Source organism: Onychomys torridus, chromosome 8 (assembly GCF_903995425.1).
Source record: "Onychomys torridus chromosome 8, mOncTor1.1, whole genome shotgun sequence".
Lineage (NCBI taxonomy): Eukaryota > Metazoa > Chordata > Mammalia > Rodentia > Cricetidae > Onychomys > Onychomys torridus.
Genome location: NC_050450.1, coordinates 101484400 through 101504282, shown reverse-complemented (window position 1 = coordinate 101504282; position 19883 = coordinate 101484400). Strand labels below are relative to the sequence as shown.

The window sequence follows — 19883 nt, the reverse complement described above, 5'->3', positions numbered from 1 at the left end:
GTTGCACATGCTAGGTCCACTAGACTGTAGCTTCCCAGGATTCTCCTGTCTGCCTCCCAGCTCACTGGAAGAGAACTCTTATAGACGTGTGCCACTCTGGGTTCTGGAGATCCAAGTTCAGGTTCTCATGCTTGCGGGGCAAATGTTTTAGCTACTGAGCCATCTCCACAGCCCTCTAGTACCTTTAATGACACTTTTCTATTTTTTTTTTTTTTAATTTACTTATTTTTTTTTAAAAACAGGGTCTCATTATGTATCCTGGCTTGCCTAAAACTCACAGGAATCTGCCTGGCTGTGCCTCCTAAGCAGGGATAAAAGATAATGCCCCTGTGCCAGCCTCTTCACAGCTTATATATTTTTGAACAAGAGGCTTCCCATTTTCATGCTCTACCAGGCCCCACACAAGTCTTGTAGTTAATTCTGCTTGGTAGTGACAGTAGATAAGAGCCTGCATGGATCCTGTTGGTTCACTGTGGAGATGAGATTAGCTGCTTCTAGGCAAAAGGAGGTGCATGAGTTTCTTTTTGCAGCTGTAAAAGGCTAAAACCTTGGTGACTTAAAGCCTGTTTGGGCTTTGGTTGTGACCCAGTGGAAGACTTGCTTGCCTAGCATTTGCAAGGCTCTGGGTTTGAAACCCAAGCAAAGATCTGTTGTTGGACTTTTTTGTTGAGACTATCAGCCCCCCAATAGTGATACAGAGACTTATTATTAATTATGAAAGCTAGGGCAATAGCTTAGGCTTGTTTCTAACTAGCTCTTATAACTTAAATGAACCCATTTCTACTAATTTGCTTTCTGTCTGGTGGTTTAATTACCTCATCTCTGTATTGCCCATCCTGCTTATTGCCCATCCTGCTTGCTCTCTGTCTCCTGGTGTCTTCTTCCTAGTGTCCTCTGTGCCTAGAAATCCTACCTAGCTATTAACCATTTGGATTCTTATTAAACCAATCAGAGTGACACATCTTCACAATGTACAAAAGATTATTCCACAACAAGATCCTTTTACTGTGTCAGGGTGACACACTATATATATATATATTTCCCCCTGGAGCTGAGGACTAAACCCAGGGCCTTGCGCTTGCTAGGCAAGTGCTCTACCACTGAGCTAACCCCCCAACCCTGACATAATAGTTAATTTTGATTTTCAATTTGTCTAGGATTTAAAATCAACATGGAAACACAACTCTGAATGTATCTGTAAGGGTGTTTCCAGGAAAAGCAAAGACTCACCCTAAATATAGGCAGTGTGAGCCCATGAACTGGGGTCCTGGACTGACTAAAAGGAGGTAAGCTGAACAGTGGCCTTCATCTGTCTCTGCTTCCTGATTGTGGATGCAGTATGAGCCGCTGCCCCAGGCTCCCCTTGTCATGTCTTTGCTACTGTGGATCCCACCACAGTGAGAAAAGCAAGAGCTACAGGTGACATGTTTCAACAGTTCATTGATGAGGGTGCAGCTAGACATCTCTGGGCTGTAGGTGCATGACTCTCTGCCAGTGGAAGCTGCTGGATTTCTAGCTTGAATCTCCAAACATTCATCACGGCATATTGGAGCTTTGTGGCTTCTGAGGCTCATTTCATTCTGAGAGTCTTTTTTTTTTTTTTTTTTTTTTTTTTGAGAAAAACTAACAGGACCAGGTGTGGTGGCATAGTCCAGGAATCAGCACATAGGAGGCTGGAGCTGGAGGAGGATTCTGAAGTTAAAGCCGGCCTGGGATGCATAGAGAGTCCCTGTTTCAAAACAAAACAACAGCAAAAAAGAAGAAGCAAAAATTTTGGCACATAAATAAATACTATTTCAGCATAAGAGGAAACCACAAGTTTCCAGGCCTTTGGTCCAGAGCTTTGGTTCCAAGGGCTCTCTGGTCAGCATTGTTGACATGGGTATGATGCCTAGATGCTGTCTCCTCCCATACACCTGCTACCATGGCCCTGGGTGTGGATAGCATGGTCTGTGGCTCTCTTACCCTTAGGAAGGAGAGTATGTTCTGCTGGTCTGTCCTACCTAGATGGAGACATCCACTTGTGTCCATGGGGGAAGGCATGGATGTTTTATGAAGAACAAGGAGAGCCATCCTTGTATTGATTTATGTGGTACAACCAACACAGGACACAGCAAGGTATAAGGGCAGCATCGTAAAGCCATGATTTGGACTGATGTCACATATTGGTGTACACCCAGCACCTTCCGTATCCTATCACATCATAGATGTGCGGTGAACATTTGCTGAGTGGTTGGACAATTAGGTCACTCAAACAAGTGACAATGGAGGAGGCTGGAAGGGATCTTCATTGTTGAGCCAGTACTGTTTGTTAGTAAGCTTGCTAACATGGCCTCTGTGGACTCACTAGCCAGGGGATGCCAGAAGAGGCAGGTTTTGTTTTGAATTTTGAGATAGTTCAGACTGGCCTGGAACTCATGACACCCCTGCTGCAGTTTCTGGAGAGGCTGGGAACACCGTGACTGGTTCAGAGGAGTTATTTAAAGCAACAACAGTAGAGAATGGGGAAATTGATTTCTGCTAATTATTGTCTCAGATGATATCACCTGAGGGTTGATTCTGTATTCAATTGGTGGTAGTTTTTACTTAGTAATTGGTATCTTATTAAGCTGCCAGTTGATCAAGCTGGAGTATGAATTTTAAACACCTTGTTCAGGGCTAGAAACTTCCATCCCAGCAGTAGATTTCCATAAGTCAGCAGGATTGCATGCTTAAGCTCCTCTAGAGCATTTGTATTATAGACTCAGAATCAAACACTAGACAAAGGTGAGTAGGGGCAAGATTGCTGACTCGGTTTCTTTCTTGAGTCCCCGGAGAACAGCTCTTGTCTGCAACAGGCTCAGAGAAGTGGTGCCCAGTGGCTGTGAGTCCCTCTGCTTAGGTTAGTCACTGGGCAGGTGTCTAGAATGTCCTCTTCATGGTTTACCTGTTTCCATCAAGGAGCCAACCTGAATAGGGAATAGAAATCTGTCCCAGATGTGGAGGAGCCACTGTGTCCCAGTGAGCCTTAACTGTCAACTTGACATAGCCCACCATCATCTAAGTGGAGAAGCCTTGATTGAGAAGTTGCTTATATCAGATTGGTCCATGGCTATGTCTATCAGGGAATTGTCTTGAAGTAGGTGGGTTCAATCCACTATGGGTAGCACCATTCCCTAGGCGAGTAGTCCTGGGTTGTATAAGAAAGTTAGCTAAGTATGATCCTGCAAGCCAGCAAGCTGTGTTTCTCTATGGCTCATGACTCTAGGTTGCTGCTCTAATTTCACTCAGTGATGGATTGTGGCCTGTAAGTATAAACCAAAATAAACTATTTCCTTCTCTGTATAGCTTTTGGTCATGGTGTTTTATCAAAGCAATAGTGAAGAATCTACATCACACTTCCAGAGTTCTTCTAGGAATTTCTACGTATAAAGCTCTGGGGTACACCAGTGGGGTGATGCCACCAGAGGTGTGCAAACAGATGATGCCACAGATAACTAATACTCAGAGAACTGGAGGGAGCAGAGCTGGAGCAGACTTTCTTTAGGGCCATCAACCCAAATCATGACATGGAGACTTATTAGTTATGAATGCTCAACCTTTTCTTAGGTTTGTCCCACTAGCTCTTATAACTTAATTTAACCTGTTTCTCTTCATCTATGTTTTTCCTTGGGAATTTTTTTTAACCTTTCTTTCATTCTGTATGTCTTTCTCTGTGTCTGGCTGGTTGGTGGCTGCCTGGCTGGCCCTGAACATCTTACTCTCTCTTTCTCCTTCATTCTCTCTCTTCTTTCTCTTCTCTTCTCCTTATTCTCTTTGCCTGCCAGCCCCACCTCTACTGCCTAGATATTGGCCATTTAGATTTTTATTAGACCAATCAGGTGCCTTAGGCAGGTAAGGCAGCACATCTTTACATTGTTAAACAAATATAGCATAAATAAATGTAACACATCTTTGCCTAGTTAAAATAATATTCCACAACATTTCCCCCTTTTTGTCTAAATAAAAAGGAAGCGTTTTTAACTTTAACATAGTAAAATTGTATACAATAAGAACAGTTATCAAGGGGCTGGAGAGATAGCTCAGAGGTTAAGAGCATTGACTGCTCTTCTAGAGGTCCTGAGTTCGATTCCCCACACCCGCATGGTAGCTCACAACCATCTGTAATGGAATATGATGCCCTCTTCTGGCATGCAGGCATACATGGAGGCAGAACACTATGTGCATAAAAAATAAATAAATCTTAAAAAAACAAGAAAAGTTATCAAGTAAGAATTACATTTACAATATCCAGTCCATTTGTATTTGGCAAATTCAGAGAAATTACTCTATTATCTATCCTGTCTTGTTGACTTCAAAGTTTTGTACCTAATTTACCTTCTGTCATAATTAAGGAAATCTGTAACTATAATTACTTATTCTTCAACTCCATCAAAGACCCCAGAAGGATATATTACCTGAGTAAACATGAAGTGCAGTGCAAACCACTTCCAAAACTATAGAAATGACAGAGACATCTGACTATATAGATAGTCACCCAAGTTTCCTTAGCAGTGTTAGGGCATCCATCTTTGGCTTACAGGCCTGGACTATCTGGCAGACTTTTCCATGAAGCAGGAATTTTGAAGGACTGCCCAGCCTTGTCTTGGTAATGTTTGGCAGTTGCTTTCCTTTGTGTCCTGCTTGTCCAGTTTGTACAGTATAATGTCAGCAGTCAAGGCAAGGACAGTTTCTTGTCCAAATGGCTAGGTTTGTCACAAGGAAAGCAAACTCTATATGGAGTTTTTTTTCCCAATGCTTATCACCCTTTTATGAAGTGGATTGATGCCACCAGGAACAGACATGTCTCACTGTCACAAAAATCCTTAGGTTATTAAACATCTTAAATATCATATTCAGTAGGTCTCTGAAGCATTTGAAGAACATCTATCTAAAATATATCTGTTTAACCTTGAAAACATACCTAATATGTCTACAAGTTTGATTGTTATAGATGACTGACCTCTAATTTGCATTTCTTAGTTATACATTACATTTTTAAAAACTTAAAAAATTATGTGTATTGATGCTTGGCCTGCATGTATGTCTATGTGAGGGTGTTGGGTCTCCCAGAACTGGAGTTACAGACAGTTGTGAGCTTCCATGTGGGTGGCCTGAATTGAACCCGAGTCTTCTGAAAGAGTAGTCTGTGCCCTTACCTGCTGATCCATTTCTCCAGCCCCCTATATATTATATTTTTAAATGAGCTGTATAATACAATTACCCCCAAAGAGTAAAAACATACATACAGAATTATAAAAATAACTTTAAATTTGTATCAATAGACTAAATTCCATACCAATGTAAAATATTTAAAATGAATAGTTGTCTTTTTATCCTATATTTCTATATCCCGACTAAATGATGTCAAACATCTATAACCCACCAAATGACCAAAAACCACCCACCCCACCTCTTGGGAATGTGGGCGTTGTGTTCTCCAGACTGCTTCCTGTTGTCTGAGGATGACAGCATCTTAGTGGATCCTACGAAAATTGAGACAATGGTCAAGTCCTGGGAAAACTAGCTGTAGCATTTATTGTCGAAGTCTCAGAACTGTTCCCATGCAGAGGGACCAGTATATACATCACTTGTCTTGTAATTTTTCTTGATTTCTTCCTTCATGTTTGCTCCAAGATTTTTAGAAGGTCTCCCCCTATCAAACCTGATCTCTGTTAATCTTGAAGGAATCCACAACCTTTCATTTCCTGCGGAAACAAAAGCATACCTTCTCCCCTAACACAATACATTGTCTGGATTCCATTTTAAAGTTAAGGCATTCCTAATGTATCTAGGCTGGTTTAATTCAGCAGTCCCTTTACAATCCCATTTTTCTCAGCAGCTGTAGTTCACTCATCAGCATTCAAAAAATGCACAGTCAACACAACACCATATAGGATCCAGACTCTATGTATTTCCCATCTTTACATGGCTTTTTTTTTCTTTATATTACTTTACTCTATAAAGACTTTATTATTTTTAAACTATTTTTTTCTATACCCATTTTATTTATTTTTTCCTTAAGTCTATACACATTTTTAAACACACTGTAATCTATTTAGAGGTTTTTTTTCCATCTGGACCTGTCTTGACTACATGTCTCTGGCCTTTTCTGACCGTATGAGCCAAGCCTTAAACTGCTTAGAGGCTTTGGGCTGGCTCTGCTCTGCTAGGGTCCATGAAAGTTCAGCTTTATGTTCAACTGCCCCAGCTCTCAGAAGTTGGTGCTCCTCACTGTGGCAGGCATTTTTTTTTACTTTGCTTGCTGTTTCTAATTAGCATACAGGCTACATACGTACAGCAGAGCCTCTTAAGGAGCTGTATCCTTTCTCTTCCCCAGCTTCCTCAGGCTCTATGCGGAAATTTGTGCCTCATGTTGGGTGCCAAATATAGCAGGCTTTCTTTTGGGCCACCAACCAGCTCCCAAATCATGACATGGAGATATATTATTAGTTATGAATGCTCAGCCTTATTTTATGTGTGTCCTACTAGCTCTTATAACTTAATTTAACTTGTTTCTCTTCATCTATGTTTGGCCTTGGGGATTTTTCTTTTTCTCTCATTCTGTATGTCTGGTTGCCTGGCTGGCCCTGGGCTTCTCTCTCTCTTTCTCCCTTGTTCTTTCTCTCTCTCTCTTTCTCTTCTCTCCTCCTACTTATTCTCTCTGTCCTCCAGCCCCACCTATCCCTCTGCTGCCTAGTTATTGGGTGTTCAGCTTTTTATTAGACCAATAAAGGCAAGGCAAGGCAACATACCTTTACATCATTAAATAAATGCAGCAGAAACAATATGTAAAGTACTCTTCCACAACACAGAGCTTGTGAGATGTTTGTTTCAGTGTATTTTCAAATTGTACGGTAATATGAAGATGAGTCGGACAGTCACTTCTCTTCAAGTTTTATGGTAGGTCACACACATGTTAACTAGTGACTAAATAAACGCCTTTTTTTTAAAATCAAATTTTGTTTTATTTAGTGGTGTGGTATGGTGGTGGTGGTGAGTGTGTGTGTATATGTATTTGCGGTACATGAATGGATATCAGAGGACAACTTGTGGGAGTTGTGTACTGTGTCATCCTGGGGTTAGAACTCAGGTCATCAGGCTTGGCTGCAGGTGCCCTTATCCACTGAGCCATGTCCCTGCCTGGGAAATGCTTCTTGAGACTGGTTATAATGTTACTGAGTGATTTGATCTTTGAGGTTCATAGGACGACACCAGGGAGTCACATGGTTTGTTTTTGGACTTCTGACATGTTAGGTCATATAGTTCTTTGTGCTGGGGTTAGGGCATTGTAGGATAGTTAACACCCCTGACTCCCTAATCCCACTCACTAAATGCTTCACTGGGTAGCTATTAGAGCAAATTATTCTTGGCTGAGAACCTTCATGTGATATTATGGTAGGTGCCACAGGATGCCTGGGACAATTTGATCTAGTATGCACACATTATTTTTCTGATAACTCTTAAGAAAGTCTTTATAAAGTGTAGTCAACAGATAATGCTCCTGTCCCTGTTGACTTACTCATTCAGTAAATAGGGGCCATCTGCTCTACACTAAGTCCTGCAGACTGGCTCTCTTGTTTTAAGGACACCCTGTGGTTTAAGGGAAGTGAGGTGTTCTCTTGACTCAGGTGGCCCAGGATTAGTCTGGAGAGCCCCACATGTCCAGCGTAGGAATGGTCCTGTCCACTGAGTCATCCGGGCCTGGTATTCCACACTGCCCTGGTGACTTGGTGGGTCCCTCCAGAGCTTCCCAGAGCCTCTGTTTCCTTGTCTGTAAGGTACCCAGGCCTCCACACCACTTCTCATTAGACATTTTACTCTATTTTGTGATGGTGTTTGTTTTCCGAGACAGGGTCTCACTGTGGATTACAGGCTGGTCTTAAATTCATTCTCTTCTAGCTTCAGCTTGTGGAAGCTGGTATTATACTAGTGTGGTGCAACACCAGTGCTGCCATGAGAGGCTGTACAGCTCCTTCCCCTCTGCATCAACATCAGACCATTGACCATTGCTGTGACCAAAATATCAGATGGGTGTGTGGGGAAGTGTTACTGTGGAAATTGGGACTCTTTTTTTTTTTTTTTTTTTTTTTTCCGAGACAGGGTTTCTCTGTAGCTATGGAGCCTGTCCTGGACTAGCTCTGTAGACCAGGCTGGCCTCAAACTCACAGAGATCCACCTGCCTCTGCCTCCCGAGTGCTGGGATTACAGGCGTGCGCCACCACCACCTGGCGGGACTCTCTTTTGAGAGAGTTAATAAAAGAATTTAGAAGTAGACTCAAAGGACAATTTTCTTAGAGTTTAAGGGGAAAAAGCTGAGGAGAGCAGGAGGAGGGATGAGAGGGGTCTGTGGTTGGTATGTAAAATGAATAAAATAAAAAAGAGAAGCAGCAGAACAACAAAACTGTAAATCTTGGACTAGGGAGATGGAGGAGAGGGAGGGCCAGGCCTCTTCTGTTGGAGGTCACCAAGTAACCACTGGGCAGAAGTGTGGTGGTGGGGGGTGTAGAGCGTCAGAAAATGGGTGAAAAGATCCCGAGGGTCAGGAACACAGGTACACACTTTGGTCGGTATCTGAAAGGAAAAGAGGTAGAAAAGAAGAAAAAGGCAGTTACATTTGTCAAGAGTTAGGAGCCACATGGCAGAGGCTCTGCAGCCTTGTCTTATGGAAGCTTGGTATGGGAGGAGGTGAGGGGGAGGGGTTGGGAGATAGAGGGTTAGGGGTGGGTGTGGTATCTGGTTGTCCGGGAGTGACCTGGGGAGAAGGGAGAGAACACAGAGATCAAAGAAGGGGCTTCTGGGAAGGGCGTGGGTGCTGTGGGATGTCATTCTGTACACTGAGAATATGTGTTGCTCTGACTAGTTGATAAATAAAGATGTTTGGCCAATGGTGAGGCAGAATAAGGCAGGACATTCCAACTGGAGAGAGAGGAAGGAGAAAGGCAGAGGGAGGAGACACTGCTAGTCACCACCAGGAGAAGCAAGTACCAGTAAGCCACAAGCCAAGTAACAAAGTATAGATTTATAGAAATGGGTTAATTTATGATGTAAGAGCTAGCTAGCGAGAACCCTGAGCTGTTAGGCCATATAGTTTGAAAATAATGTAAGCCTCTGTGTGTTTGTTTGGGTCTGAGCACCTGCGGGACCGGGCAGGACACAGGAAAACTTCCAGCTGCACATGGGGATAGTGAATCCTCCCCTCTCCTAGGCAATGTCTTCAGGTGACTCAGATTTCTTGGTGTGTGTGCGCGCGCGCGCACTCTTGGCTGGGTGACTAATAGGGCTAGTTGGATTAACTCTTAATAGGAGGAGACAGTAATCCATAATGTTTTGGGACCTTACCCAAAGGTGAGTATAGCACTTAAATTCTGTTCTTTTGGGTGGGAGGAAGTAGCTTGGTCTCAATGGGCCTCAGCTAAACCCTGGAGCCTCCACTCTTTCATATGATAATTTAAATTCTGAAGAGTAGCAAAGCTGGTTTGCCCTGGGAAACAGGAGGTGGAGTCCAAAGGCTTCAATAATGGCCTTAAGGCTACTGCTGCAGAAACATTTGTTTTGGCTCACAGTTTGAGGGGATGGAGTCCATCACTGTGAGGAAGCTTGGCAGTGGGAGCAGGAGCTAGAGGTCATCCCATTCAGGGGATAGACAGTGAACAAAGGTGGGTAGAGGTAGGCTACTAGAGCTCAAAGCCCATGTGCAGTGACTTATTCATCCAACAAGTTGCCACCTCCTGAAGGTGGAGGAGACAACGCAACCTCCCCAACAGCACTAACAGTGGGGACCAAGAGCAGCTGGGGAGCAAGTGCTCAAACAGGGCTGAAACCCTGGGTCCATGCACCGACATCATCAGTGACATCAGTGACGTTAGCTTCTCCAGCAGGAGCTGAAGGGGATACAAATCCTGGCACAGTCTGTGTTTGTCAAATTGACACAACCCTAGACATATCTGGGAAGACAGAATCTCAACTGAAGGATTGCCTCCATCCAGTTGGCCTGTGGGTGTGTCTATGGTGTAATTTTTGGGTGCTGATTATGTATGTGGGCCTAGCCCACTGTGGGCAGCACCATCCCTAGGCAGGTGGTTCTGGGTTGTGTAAGAAAGGTAGCTGAGCAAGCCAGGGGAAGCAAGCCCATGTGTAGCATTTCTCTGTGGACTACTTCAGTCCCTGCCTTGACTTCCCTTGACTATGGACTGTAACCTGTAACCTTTCTCCCCTCAAGTTGTTCTGGTTAGTAAGACAGAGCAAACCAGGACCACTTTTTAGAGACCACATGATATTCTGTGGTCCCTGGGAGGATGAATACCTCCTTTCTAATCATGATTTAAAACAGGAGAGTGTGTTTAGCTCCAGCTTTAAGGGATGCAGGGACTTAAATTGGGGAGTGAAGAGATGGGCTGGCCATGGGGAGAAATGGTTAAGGGGCAATCCAGGATCAGAGAGGGCAAAGTCTTCATGCTTAATGAAGCTTAACCAGGTACCTAGAACAAGTGAGGCAGGGTAGGTCCTGAGAGGTCTTTCTGGGACCCCTGAAGAAAGTCTGTAGACTGGGTCCTGGTGGTGGTGGTGTACACCTTTAATCCCAGCACTCAGGAGGCAGAGATAGGCATATCTCTGTGAGTTTGAGGTCAGCCTGGTCTACAGAGTGAGATTCAGGACAGGCACCAAAAACTACACAGAAACCTTGTCTTGAAAAAACAAAAACCAAACCAAACCAAACAAAAAAATAGCATTGGCTGCTGGACAGTGGTGGCGCATGCCTTTAGTTCCAGCACTTGGGAGGCAGAGGCAGGTGGATCTCTGAATTCCAGGACAGCAAGGACTACACATAGAAACCCTGTCTTGAAAAATTAAAAAAAAAAAAAAAAAAAAAAAAAAAAAGGAAGAAAGAAAGGAAGAAAGAAAAAAAGAAAGAAAGTCAGTCAGTAGATTTTAGTGTGATCCTAATTCATTTCAACAAATAAAAACCTGGGGTAAGATATTAGGGGGTAAAAGCTGAAAGATCAGAGAAACAGAGCAGCCAGCCACCAGAGAATTTCTTACCTCTACAAAATCTCAGATCGTTCCTTGTGGTGAGCCACAAGAATATATTGTAGGGAGTCCAGCTGTATATAATAAGCTATACTTTGACCGACCAAGGGTCCGTCAAATGGGAAGCCATTTATCACGGAATATTTGGTGTTATACAGCTTTAATATTCAGCTGCGCCTTGCTATGAATTTCTTGTGCTCATAATTCCCATAGAACGTGCATGTATGAGCACCCTGCTCGGGCCAGTACTTGGATAAAGTCATGTAGGCAGAGACTTCTGCCTCTGAGCTCCCAGCCCCGCCCCCTTTTTAGCATTTGAATTGGGTATCTGCCTTTTGCAAATTTCCCCATTTAGCTAGGGCCAGCCCCCCAAAAAGCATGGAAGGACTATCAGGGCCAGAACAACTCAGACTATCCCTTGCCTTCAGGCCAATGGCATTCCAGAGCTATTGACTGAGAACAAAGGTTTCTGCACATCCAGGTGAAGTGAGGAGTGAGGCAGGATTCCAGGGAGAGAATCCTGGGAGCTGGGAGTGAAAGAACAAGGCAGTTTTTCAGTAGAAGGTAGACAGAAATGCATGGCCAGAGAGAAGAGAGGAAGACAGAGATTCTGTAGGTGGGAAGGCGGAATGGCTCAGGCTGAGGAGTGAGGGGCAAGGAAAAGTTTCTTGTAGATTGTAGGTGTGATCCAATCAGGAGAGGAGAAGAGGAAGAAAAGATGGAGGACGAAGGAACAGGGGACGAAGATGAGATCAAGAGCATAAGGGCTTAGTTATGACCAGGGCTATGGGGACAGAAACAGTAGGTACAGAGAGGAACTGAGTCAGGACGGAACTGAAGCTGCGTAGATAGAATTTTGTCATAGAGGAATAAAGTAAGTGGACAAAAGAGTGTGGTGTACAAAGATTCCTTTCCCTCAGATACCCCATGCCTGACATAGTGTCTTCCCAAAGACTCTGGGAGGAATTTTCTCAGGGCTGGAGCTTGGGAAAATTCCATTAGATCCTGCCTTTACCAGTCCTCAGACTAAATGGGGCGGGGCGAGATCCCCACCTGCCTTATATTCTGGTCTTCACCTCCCCAGTGCTGGGAATAAAGGCGTGTGCCACCACCACCTGGTTCTGTTCTCTTTTAGATTGGTTCAGTCTCTTGTTGCCCAGGGTGGCCTTGAACTCCTGATCTTCCTGCTTCCTCCTCCCAAGTGCTGAGATTACAGGTGTGTGCCACCACTGCCTGACCTCTATAGTTAACTAGTAGCTAGCTCCACACTCTGATCTCCAGGCAAGCTTTATTCGTCAGGACACAAACAAGTATCACACAACAGGAGACTGCTCAAACAGCTGAAGGCCGGGCAGGAGAGACACTTTGTAGATTGATTAAAGAACTTGGTTAATCTTCCTTTCTGAAATTTTTAAATGCATAGAAAAGTAGGAAAATTCAGCAAAACTGTGTGTGTGGCTGTTCTCCAGTTTCAGCAGGGAAGAACCTGTGGCTGTGGTCAGTTTTGTTTAATCCCACCTCTATTCACTTCAGCCTTCCATAGAATTCTGTGGCAATCCAAGGCATTGTGCTACTTAATGGCTAGCTCAGTGGGGGAGTCCGTGACCTTTTTTTGGGGGTGGAACTGATGGCCCTGCCCCCTGGGCCTTCTTTTGTGTCACTCATATAGCAAGCTGTTTCAATGCATGATTGTTTACTATTTTGTTTTGTTTTTGAGACAGGTTGGCTTTTAACCATAGCCTTACTTTTCAGCTTCCCAAGGACTGGGATCACAGGCATGTGGCACCTTGCCTGGCTGACTGTCTTTGTCCTGGGGGGTGCTGAGTCTCTTGAATGGTCATTTCTTCCTGACACAGCGCCCTGTGGGGTGAGAGTGGCTGACTTTTGCTGGACTGAGGTAGATGAGACTCCAAGTGACAGAACTGGCATTGTAAAGGACTTACTAATAGATTGGCTTAGGAGACACTGAGTCACACAAGGGGAGTTTAAATAAGGAGCATGACCTCTAAAATACCCCGAAGACAAAGAGTGTGTTAGCAGGCATGTTAGAGATGAGTGGAATTTAGGATGCTAGGGAAGAATGTGTGCTCACCAGGCGTGACTGACTGATAGACTGATTCCCATGAGGGAGGAGACAGCTTTGACTCATGACCAGCCATTAGGTTTTTCCCAAACCAAAGACATATCTCTTAGGGTCAGCTAGGGGTTGGGGCGGGTACAGTGTAGGGTCACAACCACTGTTAAATCCAGGTCTGTCATTAAATTCTTTGTGCTCTTATCAGGAAAACCATAATTCTGCTAGGTGGACAAGATGACCCCAGGTAACAACTGATCCAAAGAGAACAAGACTGATGTACTTAAAATATAATTCTGGCGTAAATCTCCGAGCTGCCTAAGTGGCCAGACTTGCGGTCCACTGTCTCTGTCTTCATTGTTCTAAAGGTTACCTGGATCCAGGACCCGAAGGGGATTTAAGGAGGACAGTTTATGTAAAATGCATAAGCCCAAGGTGTATATAAACTAGCAGAGTCTGCTGGGGGCTGATTGGGCATTAGCTGAGATCTGGACGAGCATTATTCAAGAGTTCTTCCTCCATCTGTAAGTGTGTGGAGTGATTTTCAGTAGGAAGGTGTCTTATTTCTATAGCAGGTAGAAGAAGCCTACCCCTATGTCTTCTTTGGTCCATGGCAACTCCAACTGCAGGCTGTCTTTCTGTCCTCACTACTCTCTGCTAGGTTGCCAAATACAGTGCAGACCACTTACTTAGCTTTACATTTTAGAGAACAGCAACCATGACATTAGCATACATTGCACGGGACATACTTATACTAAGAGATTATTTGTTTTCTTAGTATATTTTCCTGACATCCAAATTGAATCAGGAATCTGACCTTCATTTTGTTGTAGCTAAATCCAATCATGATGTTTACCAGAAGCCCTGGTGTTGTAGAATATTATTTTAAAGTGTGTTACTTTTGTTTATGTTGTATTTGTTTAACTCTGTGAATCTGTGTTACTGTCCCTGTCTAAAACATCTGGTGGTCTAATAAAGAGCTGAATGGCCAATAGCAAGGCAGGAGAAAGAATAGGCAGGGCTGGCAGGCAGAGAGTATATAAATAGAAGGAGAAATCTGAGAGGCGAAGTAGCCAGAGAAGGAGGAGGACTCCAGGGGCCAGCCACCCAGCTACACAGCCAGTCACATAGTAAGAGTAAGATTTACAGAAGTAAGAGAATGGGAAAAGCCCAGAGACAAAAGGTAGGCGGGATAATTTAAGAAAAGCTGGCAAGAAACAAGCCAAGCTCAGGCTGTGCATTTATAAGTAATAAGTCTCTCTGTGTGTAATTTATTTGGGAGCTGAGTGGCAGGCCCCCACCAAAGATCAGAAACAAACACTACCACCATGGAGTGCAAAGCCCTTGACCTGAGATAATGTTTCTTAGAGTACATCTCCAGGTTCAAAGTGAAAGATTGTAGGCATTTAGAGTGCAGAGCCCTTGTCGGGCATCCTTCGAATGGAAGCTGTTGACCTTGAGGATAAAGCCAGTGGCCTTTGGAATGTTGCTCTTCATGACATCATCTGACACTCCAGCACATGGGTTCTGTTGGTCAGAGTTTAGGACCTGTGACAAAAGATGTAGACTACATTAAGTACTGGTCAGAACTGGTACAAAATGTCCCTTCTTAGGGTGTCTGTTGCTTCCTCTAGACTTCCAGGGCGGTGTGCATGCTTTCTGCAGTGCCCTTGGCCCTGGGGCGCTACACTTGCCCGACCGCACCTGTTTCTGAGCTCATTGCAGTTTGTGAACCAGAGACTTTATTCTCCAAGCAGGATTCGCCAGTTACGGAGGGGCGGGGCCTGGTGGTGGAGGGCCACGTGTGCTGGAGCTAAGCAGGAAGTGACTGCAGGAGTGGAGCCCGGCGAGTCTGTGGCTTTCGGGGCTGATGGAAGTGGAGAGGGGGCTGGAGAGGGCACCCTAGTGAGTCGCCTTTTCTCTCCTTCATGCCCGGAATCCTGGGCAGTCACAAGAGTGTGCAGCTGTCTTGAGATTGCAAAGGGTTGCTCTAGGGAGGGCAGGTCTTGGAGGAACCGCGGGGGCTGTGGCAAGTGGCAGGGGAGGGTGGGTGCTCAGGCCCCTTCTGCTCCACCCTCAGATGAGCTGGAGAGCGCGTTCTGCGGCCCCTCAGTGCACAGCCAAGAGCCTCTTCATTCATTGTTTCATGGTGGTGTGTAGGGGACAAGGGATCGCTGGGAGCCAATGGCAGCAGTTCAGAGGTCCCTCCCCTCTGCAGCTGATGGGGTGGGGTGGGGGCTGAGAGTCGGCAGGGCGCCTGCTTAGAGAACTTTTCGCTTACGTACCGGGAGCCCCAGATCCTGTCTCCAGGGCGTCTCTGTCTGGTAGAGTCTGGCCTGCGTGTTCTGTGCGAGCTCACTGTAGCCTTACTTGAACCAGTGTCTTGAAGTGGGGGAGGCAACAGATTTAAAAGAGGAGGGAGACAGAAGAAACAGGACTGAAGGGAATGTACAGGCTTTACAGGAGGTGGCTGCTCTGTGTGGTGAATGCATATACACAGCTCGGTGCTGACTTTTTTGAAGTTAGGGTGAACGGAGCATGGTCCTCTCTCCTGGTCAAGGGTCAAGTTTCTGATGCTAATGTCCAGCCCCCCATGATTTGAAGGTGCTGTGGTTGGCATGTCCTGTTCCTAAGAGCTTATTGGTCTGTTCGGTACTCGGGACAGTTGGTGCCAGTCTCCTACAAGGCAGGACTCACAAAACCACTAAACCAGTTGTGTAGAAACTGGTCTGGCTTTATGTACTCAGCTGTGTGTAGGAATTCCCCGTGGAGGACTCAGCAAGTGTGGTGTCACCTGAGACTGCACTTTAAGTAGATGAAATGCATTTGGTAGAGTGCTTGCCTACATGCTTTGCACAAAGCTCTAAGTTTGAGCCCCAGCAATGCATAAACCAGGCATGGTTGCACACCTCTGTAATCCCGGCATTTGGGAGGTGAAATTGGGGCGGATCAGGAGTTGAAAGTTATCCTCTGCAACCCAGTAAGTGCCAGGCTACATTAAAACAGCACCAACAACCAAAAAAACAAAAAAACAAAAACCAAAAAACTAAGCAGCTCCTAAGGGAGGGGCCAGAACTACTGGCTCTCACCACCCTTTGAGTAGCCAGAGTTTTCAGAGAATGGAAGAAACTTCTTCCAGGGGTGCTGGGCTTGCTTGTGATAAGCTCCATTGCTGGCGGATGGACAGGGTATGGTTTCAGACTTCCTCTACATCCCTCTTCGTCTCAGGTGCTCAGTTATACACTGAGTTTAGGAGAGTGTTTTCCTGTGCCACGATCACCCACAACTCCCTTCTGTGTGATTTTGCTGGTTTGTACTTGGAGCGGGTGGTGTGTTTTATGCCATGATCCGTCTCAGATAGCTAGGACTGAGAAGCTTTTAGCTTGCTGTCTGTCTTTGTAAATGCTTAACGTTTTACTCTTCAGCTACTGGGAATGATCATTGTGTTAGTGGTCCAGGGTCTCAGTTTCAAAACAAACACAAGTTCCTCTTATTTTATTTTTTGACATTGGATCTCATTATGTAACCCTGGTTGGCCTGAAACTTGGTACATAGACCAGGCTAGCCTCAAACTTGTAGGGATCTGCTTGCATTTATCTCTAAGTGCTGGGACTAAAGATGTGTGTCACCATGCCCAGCACATACCACTCTCTTGAGGTTGGCTTGACTTGGGAATGGTGTAAAAGACTATTTGTTTGCTTGCAATTTTTTCTTTTTAATTATTAATTTGTGCAAGTTACCGTCTTGAATTCCTATATCCAGTGTGTCCAATCTGCACCCCAGTATAGAGATGAATACACAAAATAGTAAACTCACTTAAACATTGTGAGATTTGGGAAAGGGTGCATTTTAAAACTACCTTTTAGTTTGTTTATTTAGTGTGTTTGTGTGTGGGACTTGTGTATTCCATGGTGCACATGTAGCGGTCAGAGGACAGCATGTTGGTTCTTTCCCTTGTGTGGGTATTGGGAGTTAAACTGAGGTGGTTGGGCTGGGTGGAGTTTTTGTTGTTGTTATTTGATTGTGTGGTTCTCATAACAACAATGTCCACTTGAAATGTCAAAAAGTTGCAGATATTTGAAATCTGAACCCATAAGTGACTTTACCTTAGACCTAGCACAGGGCCCCTGCTGGGCTCATGTGAGCCCACGGTGTTTTCTGAATGTAGATTGGGTACAGGGCCCTGTCCACACTCTGTCATGATTTCCTCTAAGGCCAGAAGTGGGAACTTCAGCCCTTGATATACGGGCACATCATTCCTGGCTGCTCAGCCTGAGGGAGCTGAGCCAGGTGGGGTCAGGTCCAGTCCTGTGGGTGCTGGCGAGCGAAAGGGGAGCTGAATGAAGCCTTTCAGTTGAGGCCCCACACCTAGTGAGTGCCAGGGCACAGGGCTGCCTCACACATGGACTTCCCTGCTTGGTAACTTTCCACAGGAGAAGCCTGGCGCTGTCATTTCAGGTCTAGGAGGGAATAGGCTGCATATGGAATGGCTGGTGTTGAGCATGGTTAAGTCTGAGAGTGGGCTCTTTCTTTTCTTTGTAGACTATGCTGCCCCTTCACCCTCAGCAGGAGGGTGCTGAGCTTCAGGGCAAGTGCCGTTCACAGTTTTATTTCCTTGTGTTCTCTGGTTCTCCTGTCCCAGTAAGCTGGCTCCTTCTCATTCAGCAAGTAGTTTCCAGGGTGCCCATGCCCCTTTTCACAAGGTTGTGGGAAAGTGTTGTCTCCATCCTCAAGCAGTCAAGGATACAGAGATGAAGAAGGCAGCAAAGATCTGTGTTTGGACGTGGTGGGGGATCATGGAAGGCTTTGTCACAGGGCTGGCATCAGATGGGCCTCAGAGGAGGCTCCTGTGTTTAGAGGGAAGGAACTGTGGAGGAAAGGCTTTCCTGAAGGGGCTTCTGAGAACAAGAACATGAGGCACAGCTGTCTGGGTTTGTGATGAACTGAGTTAAATGGGAGTGCGGTGCCTCCACATGGTGCCGTTGCACTTTGGCTTGGAGAGTCCATGGAGGAGGCAAGGTCTGTCAGTGGAATTTACCCTACATTCAGCCAGGAGGCTGGCGTGGGGAGCCAGGAAGGTGTGACTGGGAATCACGTGGAAGCACTTTAGAAGAGAGTTTGAGCTAGTGGCTTATGTTTGGCAGGGACGGAGAAGAAATGGCGGGCAAGGCTGTGGCAGGATCTCGAAGGCTCCCCTTCCTCGATGCTACACAACTCAGAATCTTTGTGCTTCTCTCTAGAGCGATTTCTCAGTACTGCAGCCTCTTGGGAGGGCTTCTTGGCCCCTTCCTCTGGGTGTTCTCATATCACCTTTTAAAGTTACTTGATTTTTAATACCTCTGGAGCCCAGATGAAAGGCAATTGCATTGGTGTGACTTGAAGGTGCAGACCACCTACTCTGATGAGGAGTACCGTAGGTAGGCAGGGGTTTAGAGCATGCGTATGTCACTAACCAGGCCCCTCAGCATTTGACTCTGTCATTCTTCTGTGCACAGCTGTCTCCAGCATGCTCCAAGGCTACAGCTCCGTGTTCCAGGCCTTGCTGGGGACCTTCTTTACCTGGGCAATGACAGCTGCTGGGGCAGCTCTGGTGTTCATCTTCTCCAGTGGCCAGGTGAGTTGCTTCATCTCCAGAGGTTCACAGGGACCCTTGGTGAGCTCTGACACTGTTCCCCTTCCCCACAGCAAGTGCCAGTAACCACACAGGCAGTTGGTGAGGTGGCAATGTTCTCTCACCTCCTTGTTTTCTTTCTGTCTGCTTACTAGGCCAGGGGACAGGCACCTGTTGGTGGCATACAAGCCATGCATTGTCTTCCCCTCACCTGCCTCTGGCACCCAGACCCGAAAGGGCGTGGGACTGAGGGACTAGCTGTTTCACCTCCATTAACTTGCTGCCTTATTCCAAGCTTCCAACTAATTTCCTGTTTGCCTGGAGCAGGGAGTACTGTGCAGGATCCGAGATGATTAGGTTTCAGATGGAACTTCCCTCCCTGTGGCCTTGAGTTAGTTAGACAGTTGGTAGGACCTTGGGGGAAGGAAGAAGTCTGCTTCTCTTCTACCCCAGCCCAGGGCATTTCATCTCTTCCCTGTAGCTGAATATTGACAGGCTCACCTCCTTCTGCTCACCTCTATCCCTACCCCACCCCCTGAATGAATATAGATAGACCTACATCCTCATTCTCCCTTCTGATACCATGTAAGCCCACCCTTACCTCAAATGCATCCTCTCCTTTGGATGAGTATAGATAAGCTCCTTGTCCACATGCATACTGTGTCTGTCCACCTCTTACGCATATACCCTCCACACATCCTACAGAGAGCCCCCAGTTACACTCATTCATTCTGAGGCCGTGCATTCTGACACCACATCCTCACAATATCTCCTGTGTTTCCCCATCTCTTCTTCCTCTACACCCCACATACTTACATCCCTCCTCCACCCTCTGCATACACCCTCCTACCCTCTGTACCACAGGAGTAGCCCATACCCACCTCCTATGCCTGAAATTCTACTCTCCTCCAACCCTGAGCTGCCCGCATCCCCACTCAGGGAAACTCAAGGCTGTCTTGAAGAATGTCTCTCTTGCCTTGCTCAGGGGCACTTGGAGATGCTGCAAGAGTAGCCCATGAGAAAGCAATGTAGATCTCTTTAAACACACGGAGCCCTGGATCTAGAAAGGAAAACTCCTCTAGAAAAGTCGGTGTCTCAGGCCCCTCAGTGTCTCAGGTGTTATAGACCAGTTTGGTATCAGCAATAGCA

The 19883-nt window shown here is 45.7% G+C and overlaps 1 protein-coding gene across 3 annotated transcripts in view; it reads left to right on the top strand.

The window, feature by feature from the left end:
* The window catches only part of Slc39a11 (solute carrier family 39 member 11), a 410909-nt gene that overhangs the window by 48465 nt on the left and 342561 nt on the right, over nt 1-19883 (top strand). For 2 of the 3 annotated variants that reach the window (XM_036196368.1, XM_036196366.1), the window contains exons 1-2: nt 14890-15028; nt 18619-18737. In XM_036196368.1, coding sequence (XP_036052261.1) covers nt 18630-18737 — 108 coding nt within the window. In that variant the 5' untranslated portion in view covers nt 14890-15028; nt 18619-18629. Of the gene's footprint in view, nt 1-14889; nt 15029-18618; nt 18738-19883 lie in introns of those variants that run through there. The other variant, XM_036196367.1, reaches the window with a different exon arrangement.